Source organism: Anguilla rostrata, chromosome 19 (genome assembly GCF_018555375.3).
Source record: "Anguilla rostrata isolate EN2019 chromosome 19, ASM1855537v3, whole genome shotgun sequence".
Lineage (NCBI taxonomy): Eukaryota > Metazoa > Chordata > Actinopteri > Anguilliformes > Anguillidae > Anguilla > Anguilla rostrata.
In genome coordinates, this window is record NC_057951.1 from 1324927 (window position 1) to 1337125 (window position 12199).

At 41.7% G+C, this 12199-nt stretch overlaps 1 protein-coding gene across 4 annotated transcripts in view; it reads left to right on the top strand.

Annotated features, from left to right (window-relative positions):
• Positions 1 to 12199, top strand: part of LOC135245709 (NACHT, LRR and PYD domains-containing protein 12-like) — a 99328-nt gene that overhangs the window by 13837 nt on the left and 73292 nt on the right. For all 4 annotated transcript variants that reach the window (XM_064318955.1, XM_064318957.1, XM_064318958.1 and 1 more), the window contains 3 exons: positions 49 to 1840; positions 8321 to 8494; positions 10425 to 10685. In XM_064318955.1, coding sequence (XP_064175025.1) covers positions 49 to 1840; positions 8321 to 8494; positions 10425 to 10685 — 2227 coding nt within the window. The remainder of the gene's footprint in view (positions 1 to 48; positions 1841 to 8320; positions 8495 to 10424; positions 10686 to 12199) is intronic.

Genomic DNA, 12199 nt, shown 5'->3' on the forward strand with positions numbered 1-12199 from the left:
TCTATTTCTGTTATTTTAAACATTGGTTCTCATATTTCCTCTCCTCAGATAAATCCATAGATAGAGCCCAGCAGGCACTGAAAACTGCTCTGAAGAAGAAGTTTGAATGCATATTTGAAGGTTTAGCAAAGCAGGGCAACCCAACCCTCCTCAATGAGATCTATACAGAGCTCTACATCACAGAGGGGGGAAGTGGGGGGGTCAATGATGAACATGAGATCAGACAGATTGAGATAGCATCGAAGAGACACACCACACAGGAGACTGCAATCCTCTGCAATGACATCTTTAAGCCTTTACCTGGACAAGAGAAACCAATCAGAACTGTGCTTACAAAGGGCATCGCTGGCATTGGGAAAACCGTCTCTGTGCAGAAGTTCATTCTGGACTGGGCAGATGGAAAAGCCAATCAGGACATTGATTTCATCTTCACTCTTCCTTTCCGAGATCTGAATCTGAAAAAGGAGAGAGGATTCAGTCTGATGCAACTTCTGCAGCACTACTTTCCACAACTGAAAGAGATCAAGAGTATTGAAGATGATGGTGTCAAAATTGTGTTAATCTTTGATGGTCTGGATGAATGTCGACTTCCTCTAGCTTTCCAAAGCAATGAGGTCTGCTGTGATATAACAGAGTCATCATCATTGGATGTGCTGCTGACCAACCTCATTAAGGGGAATCTGCTTCCCTCTGCCCTCCTCTGGATCACCTCCCGACCAGCAGCAGCCAATCAGATCCCTCCTGAGTGCGTCCACCAGGTGACAGAGGTACGAGGATTCAATGACCCACAGAAGAAGGAGTACTTCAGGAAGAGAATCAGAGATCGGAAAACGGCCAGCAAAATTATCTCTCACATAAAGTCATCCAGGAGTCTCTACATCATGTGTCACATACCAGTCTTCTGCTGGATTTCTGCCACTGTACTGGAGACAATGTTGGGTAAAGTAGGCAATAGAAAAATGCCCAAAACTCTGACTGAAATGTACACACACTTCCTGCTCATTCAGACTAATGTGAAGAATGAGAAGTATCATGGCACCAATGAGACAACCCCAAAGAAAATGTCAGCATCAAATACAGAAATCATCCTGAAACTGGGGCAGCTGGCTTTACTACAGCTGGAAAGGGGCAATCTGATATTCTATGAAGAGGACCTGAGAGAGATGGGCATTGATGTCAGTGAAGCTTCAGTGTACTCTGGGGTGTGCACAGAGATCTTTAAAGAGGAGTGTGGGTTGGGTGAGGAGAAGGTCTACTGCTTTGTGCATCTGAGCATTCAGGAGTATCTGGCTGCCTTGTTTGTGTTTCATTCATGTGTGAATGAGAACAGGAATGTACTCAGAGCAGAAAAATCAAAACCTCGCAGTGACAGAGTGCAGCTGTCTGAGTTACACAGGACTGCAGTGGATCAGGCCTTAGAGAGTAAGAATGGACACCTGGACCTTTTCCTCAGATTCCTTCTAGGCCTCTCTCTGGACTCCATTCAGACTCTATTAGGAGGAATACTGACAAAGACAGGAAGCAGATCAGAGAGCATTAAGGGAACAGTCCAGTACATTAGGACAAAGATCAAAGATGAATCTTCAGCAGAAAGGATCATCAATCTGTTCCACTGTCTCAATGAACTGAATGACAACTCTCTAGTGGAGGAAATCAAGAATTTCCAGAGATCAGGAAAACTCTCTAATGAAAAGCTGGAACCACACCAATGTTCAGCTCTGGCCTTTGTGTTACTGATGACAGAGGAGATCCTGGATGAGTTTGACTTGAAGACCTACAAAACATCAGCAGCAGGTTATCAGAGACTGCTACCAATAGTCGGGAACTGCAGGAAGGCCATGTGAGTATGGTGTAATAATTAAAGTAGATAATGACAGCATGTTTTTATAAACACTTCATAGTTAAATTAATAATCTCGAAGATTTTCATTAAAATAAATGTCTGTTAAGTCACTATCTATCGTTGAATTAGTAACACAATGTTGATTGAGCCTATTATTATATTAATTTATATTATTATTATTATTATTTATGACTAAAGAACTGGGTGTCTGTGGCGACATTCCCGGGAAAAAATCACAAGCGGTGCATAAACAGTGACGCGTTTTCCATCACCCATCAGTGGTTGGTCCGCTAGAGAGATAGGCGGAGCTAACGCAACAGGCTTGCTCTTCAACTCACTTGTGTGTGAGCGGAGTACTGTTTTTTCCGGTGTCTGCTAGCGTTAAAGGCGGGGGGGTTATGGAACCCTAATAAGTTTTTGTGTAACATGAGAGGTCATATTATTTGTTGATGTAGATTTTGTATTTCATTTGATGACAATGTAACGTTACTAAATTACATAGCTACTTGCACAGCTAACGCTAGCTACCGGACCATGTCAATAAAGGCAACATTATTTTAGACAACGTTGCGCACAGTGTCCATCTCTCATATCAGGTAACGTAGCGTTAGCTAGCTAGCTAATGTAATTAACACAATCTAATGTCAGCTAACAGTTAGAAAAAACGCTAGCTAACGCTACCGACCGGTACCGACCTCGCAAACCGTCTCTCGAATGCAATGCTACCTTGTGCAACGTTGGAGTGTAGCTAACTAAATAAGGCTAGTTCAGATCAATGATTCGCAACGAGACTGGATGCAACTTGCCAAATTCCAAAACTGCACTTGGCGATTTGACAAGGTGGGTCTTTTGAGACCCCAGGCAACGGCTTCAGACACTCTGCAACTAACCAGTTTACACCGCTGCAATTTTCTCTGCAACATTCTGAAACCGTTTCGTCTCGTTGCGAATCATTGATCTGAATTGGCCTTAACGTTACCATTATTTACATTGCCATCAAGTTCATAATGATCGGAATAAAGCCGGGGTAAGGTGGAGCAGAGCCGGGTCTGATTCCTGTGTAAAGATGTCAAGCCGGAGAAAACTAAATAAAAGAATACGGCAGTATGGATTCGCATTGTTATTATTTTATTACGCTTTCTCATATGTTCCTTTAGCCTTGATGCCCTTTTTTGATGAAATCTCCTTTGTTTTTGTTTTATTCTTCTTGTTCTGATGGCTAATTTAACACCCAGCTCAGCTTTATCCTCGAACAGTTTAGCTAGCAAAACCAGAAACACCAGGGGTAACATTTTGCAAGGCGGTTGTTTCAAAAATATCACGCAACAATCATTCACGAAAAAGACTGTTTATTGTGCACGAGATAATTGCACCAACCACAGCGAATACCGCAAATTCTTCTCTGCAGTGTAAAGAAGTTCATACCGGGCAAAAGGTGGATAAAGAACGTTTGTGGAAATTGATCATCACTAATTCTACCCCAGGTCTGCTACAGCATTTTAACCCGGCTCAGCAGTGTAAAGACAGCTTAAGTTAGCCTAATGTTACACAATGAATGAGTATGTACATAACGTTACTTTTATGACAACCATTTTTTATTCAGTAAATAGTTGGCTAAGTGTTATAGTTGGCGTGTCCCAGGTGCCAACTGACTGTCATACAGGCGACGCTGGTTGGATCCGGTTGGATCTATGGGAAGTGAGGTCCAAAAACACACCTGCAATTACCACTTCTCGCCATTGGTACCGCCAAAGAGAACGAAACGGGAATCTTTGAGATTGTAACTTTAAAGTGAAAATAGAATACAATAAAATTGCCAGGCAAGTGATTTTTGAGTAAAGCTACTTTAACAGATTGTGCCCTCATTTAATGAATACAGAAGTACCATCAAATGTAAAAAACGTATCCAACATGTAAAATGTATTTTATTAGATTAGATTTAATTTACATTATCAATAAAGATACCAGTTATTAAATACATCATGAATTCCTTGTTAGGCAAACCAATGTGATGGATCAATAATGGTCCAAACATACAACTTGCAGATTTAAATGAAGAGAGGGTATAGTATGTTACAGTATTAAGATGAACATATTCCCCATCAAATAAAAAATATAAGCTACACTTTCTTTACACAAAATTAGACGGACATGAAAAATAAATAAAATAATTATGAAAAAATGAATGAAAGGTACCGTAGAACCACAGCTTGTCTGTCCCACTGTGACCCAGGATGGTAAAATAAGCAGCTAAAGAATCAAGACCAGAGATCCAAGACTGATCAGAAAAGACCAAGGCACAGCTGAGAAGCAAGGCAAATGGCACAAGATCACAGGCTCACTTTTGCTTTGTTTGTTATGGAAAATCAACAGTGGCAGGAGGCTGGTCTAGCTGGTCTAGGGCTGGAGCTCCGGGCCGGGGAGGGGGGGGGAGGGGGGGGGAGTGGGGGGGTGCTCAGCAAACTTGGGCTATAGCTCCGGGCAGGTGCCCAGAGCCGAGGAAAACAAAACGTTGTTAGGGGGTTCAAATGGCAAGCAGAGCAGCAGAAACAGAGGTGCCCACGTGCAATAAGGAAAACCCCGGCAGAATAAGACTATGGCAGCATAGCTAAGGGAAACAGAGGCAGGGGCCAACGCAGCCATGAGGGCAGGCTTGAGACAGTCATCACCAGACCATGACCAGTTCAGCTTAACACAGCACTACCGATGATGATCCAGTGACAGCACTAACCGCAAAGTCTACCAGAGACTCTATACCTATGCCTGCCACCCACTCCTGCCCCTCAAATATAAGAGAGACTAAAAATATGTTTAAATAAGGTGATAGTGTCTGCACCCCAAACATGGGCAGGCAACTTATGGTACTTTTAGATATTCTAGGAATAACAAGAGGCCTGCACCCTGCGAACAGAGCGTTTGTGAGGGAATATAAGGAAGAAGTAAATCATTTAAGTACAAAGGGGCAAGCCCATGTAAGGCTTTAAAGGTAAGAAGTAGTATCTTATAGTCTATTTGGAATTTAACTGGCAACCAGTGAAGCGATGCTAACACTGGGCTGATGTGCTCGAATCTCCTTGTTCTAGTGAGAATACGAGCTGCTGCATTTTGAATTAGCTGGAGCCCTTCAGAGAGGAATTTGCACATCCAGACAAAAGAGCATTGCAGTAATCTAATCTTGAAGTAGCAAAAGCATGAACTAGCTTTTCTGCATCATGTAAGGACAGTATTTTCTGAATTTTTGAGATGTTTCTCAAGTGATAAAAAGCAACCCTGAACCAAGAGAGTGTCTGTCCAAGGAGACCTACAAGAATTTCAAGTCTATCCAGAAGGATGAGGTGACCAACTGTGTCAAATACCGCACTTAAGTCTAAAAGCACAGGTACAGAGATGCAGCCATGGTCGGAAGCGAGGAGTAGATCATTGAGTACTTTGACCAGGGCTGTTTCAGTGCTGTGAGAGGGTCTAAAATCAGATTGAAAAACTTCCAATATATGATTGGAGTGCAAAAATGAACCAAGTTGTTTTGAAATGGCCTTTTCTAGTATTTTAGAAAGAAAGAGAGGTTCGAGATAAGCCTGTAGTTAGACAGGTCATTCACATCCAAGTTTGACTTCTTATGAAGGGGTTTGATGGCTGCAATTTTAAGAGTCTGTGGTATGTGTCCAGACGCTAAAGACACATTGAAAATATGTAACATTGGTGTTCCAATCACTGGTAATAGCTCTTGAAAAGCTTCTTAGGGATAGGGTCTAGAAGACAAGAAGAAGATTTTGAGGTATTAACTATGGCATTAAACTCCATGAGATCTATTGGAGCAAAAGAGTTTAGATTGGCCGCCTGTCTATCTGAAGATTCTGCATCCATGCGTTGAGTGGATGGAAGGGCAGACCCTATATGGTGGTAGGAGAACTTTGAATCTTGCCCCAGATTTTTATAATTTTGTCATCAAAGAAATTCATCAACTTGATTCTTGGTCAGTCTGGCAACAGTGTTAAACAGGTGCCTAGGATTGTTTCTATTTTCATCTATTAAAGTAGAGAAGTATGAGGAACGTGCTGTGGAGAGGGTATGTTTGTAAGTTAGTAGATTGTCTTTCCAGTCCTGGAGGAATACCTGCAATTTAGTAGAACGCCATTTGCGCTCAAGTTGGCGTGAAGCTTGTTTGAGAGCACAAGTATGGTCATTGTACCAGGGTGCTAATTTCTTATAGCGATAGTATCCAGGGTTCTGGAAAGTATGTAATTTGTGTTGTCTGTCAGCTGATCAATTGAGCTAATGCTTGCATTTTTGTATGTGTTTGGGTGGGAGCCAAGAAAATCCCCACAGTGCACAAATGAGCCTGGGAGCTCATTAATAAAAGCATTTGCAGTCCTGGAGGAAAGCTTACAGATAAGGTAGAATGAAGGATCTGGTGACACATGACAGACTTGTGAAAGTTGGAAAGTAATTAAATAATGGTCTGATAGCACAGGGTTTTTAGGCATAACTGCTATATTTGCTATTTCTGTATCATAAGTTAAGACCAGATCAAGAGTATGGTTATGAGAATGTGTGGACTGATGTATATGTTGATCGAAGCCAATAGATTCAGTGATAGACAAGAGTGCTGATCTGAGAGGATCACCTTCACTATCCATGTGAATATTGAAGTCCCCTACAATTACTACTTTATCTGAATTAACAACCAGGCTGGAAAGGAAATCAGCAAACTCAAGTAAAAAGCCACTGTATGGCCCTGGTGGCCTGTATACAATTGCAAGGATAAAACGGACTGCTTTTTTGTCTGGATGTGCAAAACTGAGAACAAGCACTTCAAAAAAGTTACATTTGAAGCCGGATTTCAAAGTAGCAAAAAGATTAGAATGATATACAGCAGCAACACCACCGCCACGACCCGTCAGACGGGGAACGTGAGTATAGCTGTAGCCAGGAGGGGTGGATTCATTTAAGGCAATATACAGTTTTAAGCCAAGTTTCAGTTACACATAAGATTTCAACTTGGTGATCAGTAATTAATTCATTTACAAGAGTTGCCTTAGGGGCTAGTGATCTGATATTAATTAATCCAATTTTTAGCTGAGTTTTTAGCTGAGTTTGGTCAGCCGCATTATTAGTAGAATAACAAGGTCTGATTTTTTGCAGATTAGCCATACAAACACCCCTATGGTCTTTATTGAACTAACATTTGTCCTTAACTTTGACTTGGACAAGTAAACACAAGTGTTACACTTATTCTTATCTAACTCAGTTTGGTGAAGTAGTTGGAACTGTGTTTGTGTGTTCTTTTAAATGTCAGTCAGTTAAGGACGAATGTTGATTGAATCAAATCCATGTTTTTCAAAAGGGGGGAAGAATCCCCCTTTTATCCCTAGTCCATGCATAGATAATTTGTGAGTGGGAGATGACCAGAGAGAGCCTGCTCAGTCTGTACCCCTCTTATATTGTTCATGAAGATGAGATATTTTTTCAACATTATGATTAATGTAATGCTGGGTTTGGTTTGGGAGAGGCAAGTGTGGTTATGAATGAAATGTTTGTGTTACTGTATTGTGAGATTAGGTCAGGCAGTAAATGCACCATGTTACAAGGCCAGTAGTGCCACCCTGGTCTCTGCTTTATTCTGGTGTAGGCTGACCCAGAATCCAATAGTGCCTGTAGACAGAGCGAAAACAGGAAGGTAGAGGAATTGTAGGATATAATGGGTGTCAGGGTGAGGTCTTCTCAGGGGACTGTTAAAGTGCCTGTTTTTGAGGTAATTCTGTGGCTTATCTCAGGCTAAAGTCTGGCCTGTACAAGGTTCTGAAGTTTCCTAAAGCCTGGAAAAAGCTAAATGGTGTCTCCTTGGACAGCACCATCAAATGTATCACTATTCCAACAAAATGAACTCAAAGGCATCATTAACAGTTCCTACATAGCTTTGGTTTCACTACCTGGTTATATGTAACACCAGCAGAACAGACAGACTGCACTACATGGTTATATATAACCTCAGCAAAACAGACAGACTGCACTACCTGGTTACATGTGAACAGATCACTTTTTTGCATTCCTGTTTCTAAAGTGAATCTGGCTTTTGCTGTGTATTGGCTTGCAATGCTGTGGGAAGTTTCTCACAGTTACCAGCAAAAGTAAAGAAGCAGAGCCTAACTCACTATCCACCCTGAAAGATGTGTGTTATTTCTTGCATCTTTACTTTTGGTTGTATCTGTGCCAAATGTCAGAAGAAAGGGGGCCATTTGGGTAAGAATTTCATCTGTAGAACTGTCAGAGTTCTGTCCAACAGGACGTCTAATTCTCAGGCCCAAAGTGCTGCAGTTGGAGAGTGTAGCAAAGTCATTTTCCTCAGAGCATCAGTAACTTTAAATCCTCAATATCACTCTTCATCACTCAATGTGATTACTGTTACATTGCACATATCAGATTTTACAGGATATTGCGCTATTTAATCATACAATAATATATAAACTCTCTTTTGCAGACTGAACAGCTGTGGCCTCACAGAGAAGTCCTGTGAAATTGTGGCCTCTGCTCTCCAGTCATCAAACTCACCCCTGAGAGATCTGGACCTCAGCTATAATAACCTGGGAGATTCAGGAGTGAAGCTGCTCTGTGCTGGACTGATGAGCCAAAACTGTAAACTACAGACACTGGGGTGAGTAGTGCTGTGCACTGTGTGACCTTAACTAAATAGAATTGGTGATTATGGCTCTGTGCAGTGAAATATAGGGTTTCCAGGTTTATGGTTCCTGACCAGAATGTAAGTTTTCAGTGGAGTCTGTAGTATCAGGTCACAGGTGATGACGGAATGCTGAATGCATGATTGATATGATTGTAAAATATTGACCACTTCAGTACATCAATGTTTCACGTCTATCATAACAAAAATAACATAACATAACATAATGATGAGAATAGGCCATTCAGCACGACATGCTCGCCATTCTCCTTCCTACCACTAGTGCTTGGTTTACCTACAAACTAGATAGTATCCAGCACCATATGGTCATAAACTCTGTAAAACTGAGTGACATGTTGGTCACCAGTTGACCAGAGGAGGATGGGTTTCCCCTTGCGCCTGATTCCTTCTGAGGTTTCTTCCCATCTGCCACAGGGAGTTTTTTCTTGCGACTGTGGCCTTAGGCTTGCTCCTGTGGGGGTTTAGGCCAGGTTTGACTGTAAAGCGTATTGTGAGTACTGCTGTAAAATACGCTATACAAATGAATTTGATATCAAGCCTGGTCTTGACAACCCCCAGAGTTTCTGCCTCTACTGCATGACTTGCCAAGCTATTCTACGCAGTGACTACTCTTTGTGTGAAAAAATACTTCCTTTTACTCAGTACTATCCCAGCATCCTGTTGGCTTTTTTACTGCAACAGCACAGTGCCTAGAACCTGAAAGGTTTTGATCAACTATTACTCCCACATTCCAATGTCGTTCCTCCCATAAAGTAATCTAGCCTGACGTTTTTTTTTCCCCACATGTAGAACTTTACATTTAGCTGTATTGAGTTTCATTTTCCAGGTTTTCACCGACTTCTGGATTCACTTCTGTCACATATTGCAGTCTTCATCCATCCCCATTATTCACTACCTGCTCTGCACTCTAATGAAATCCATACTTACACTAGAGCTACCGCGGTTACTGCATTACCGCGGAAACGCAATCACGTGTTGACGACAGGGAAACTTAATGCTACAGGGCATAGGTGGCTTGCTGCCCTAGCCACATACGATTTTGAAGTAAAATATCGCCCTGGGAAGGTCAATGTTGAGGCTGATTTGCTTTCCCGAAACTGGATTGAACAGGACACTGAGACGTGGAGAAACCTTTCACAGGGTGATGTGCACTTGGCAGACAAACTAGGTGTTCCAGCAGAAGGTGTTCCTGAGCTGTATGCTTTTGCAACTCATCTCAATTTGGGTCAGCTAGAACAGTTCACCCGAGAAGACTTGCGAGAAGCGCAGCTAGAGGACAGTGTTCTCAGAGTAGTTAGAGAGGCTTTGAACACAGGTCAGTGGCCGGCAAACTAGAGCTGCCGCGGTTACTGCATTACCGTGGTAACGCAATCACGTCACGTCCACCGCAGAGTCAAGCTGATCACCGCTTCACCGCTGGGTTTTGTTTTTTTCCCGTTTATTTTAGGCCAATTGTTTATGTTCCAATTTTTGCTTGTAAAAGTTGTGATCTGAAATAAATGCATTGTGCTGGCTGTGTGTTGGCTTGCAATACTGTGGGTAGTTAGTCACAGTTACCAGCAAAAGTAAAGAAGCAGAGCCTAACTCACTATCCACTCAGAGATTTTATTTCTGAGTTATTTCTTGCATCTTTACTTTTGGTTGTATCTGTGCCAAATGCCAGAAGAAAGGGGGCCATTTGGGTAAGAATTTCATCTGTAGAACTGTCAGAGTTCTGTCCAAGAGGACGTCTAATTGTAGCAAAGAACTTCCTCAGAGCATCACAAACTTAAAATCCTCAACATCACTCTTCATCACTCGCGATTACTGTTACATTGCACATATCAGATTTTACAGTATATTGCGCTATTTAATCATACAATAATATATAAACTCTTCTTTGCAGACTGAACAACTGTGACCTAACAGAGAAGTCCTGTGAAATTGTGGCCTCAGCTCTTCAGTCATCAGGTTCACCCCTGAGAGATCTGGACCTCAGCAACAATAGCCTGGGAGATTCAAGAGTGGAGCTGCTCTGTGCTGCACTGATGAGTCCAAACTGTAAACTACAGAGACTGGACCTCAGCTACAATAACCTGGGAGGTTCAGGAGTGAAGCTGCTCTGTGCTGCACTGATGAGTCCAGACTGTAAACTACAGACACTGGGGTGAGTAGTGCTGTGTACTGTGTGGCCTTAATTAAATAGAATTAGTGATTATGGATCTGTGCAGTGAAATATAGGGTTGAACAGAGAGCTGAACCTGAAGAATCTCTTGTGGTTCACTTTGTTGATCCCATTTATGAATTTAAAAGACTCAATCAAATAACCCTGAGTCTACTTTTACTAAGCTTGAAGAAGTTATGCATCTGAAGTCTTTCCTCAAAACTTTTATCTTTCATACCAGGAACCAGTTTGGTTTCCCTTCTTTCAACCTTTTCCAGATCCTCTATAGCTTTCTTGTAGTACAGTCCCCAGAACTGCACACAATTCTGTAAGTGTGGTCTGACAAAGCTATTGTATAAAATAAGTATAACTTCCTTGGATTTACAGGGCTCCAGACTAACTTTTTACATTGGATGCACTGGTGCGCCTAACTTTTTCATTTAGGTGCACCAGCACATAATTTAGTTAGACCCAAAATTTTTCACCGCGCCTTTTGGCGCCGTAATAATACATTTTAAGTGTTACCTTTTTTGTCAGTTCCCATACACATTGGTAATTTCTTAACACATGTAAATGATTGTAAACAGGAATAAAGGGCAGATAAATGTTTTTTCTTTATTTAAATCACAGCACAAACAAGAAATGGCAATAACCTCAATTGTTTAAAAAATAAACTTAAAAAGTGCTGATGTTTAAAGTGCTTGACAAACTCAAATAAATAAATCAAACTCAAATAACTCAAATAAAAGTGTGCGCTGCTCCCGGAGGAGTACAGGGCGCGGTTTCACACACACACTAGTGATGCGCGGATCGGCTCTGACGTCATCCCAATCCACATGTACGCATAAATCATCCACCCGCCACCCACCCAAACAAATTATTTTCTCCAATTTAGAGACCCGCACCCGATCACACATTACCGCTATTTCTCATTATTTCACAGCTGTTGCATATGACATACCCTGCACTTGACTCGTCATTCACTAAATCGCTCCCACACGGAACTTTTCTGCCCTTCCTTTTTTTAATTCTCCTTTTTTATTTTTCTCTCTGATCTTTTTTGCCTCCATTGCTGCTTAAGACAAATGGACGCTGCAATTGGCGCAACGAGAGTCTAGTCTGTTAATTCGCGCCTGACGAAAAATGCTTAAAATATGTTCACATTTTAGAGAATGTAATTAATATTTTCCTCATTAATGATGTATTATTTCACCCACCCGTAACCCATCCGCTATTAATCAGAATGTTAATTTTTATGACTCGGCCCACCCGATCCGCAGATTAACCGTGGTGCCCGCGGATATAACTGCGATCCGCACATCACCAATACACTAATGCCTTATTTTTTTCCCCACCCGCATTCAGCGAAGAAGAATATCAGGGTCAGAGCCAATCAGAGGCAGAGTAGGGGCGGGTCTTCGTAGAATGCGGGTGGGAATTAAAATAACACTACACTCACACAGAGACAGACCTGCTAAATGTCAGGTGCACCTGTGCGACCAATGAAAATGTTTAGT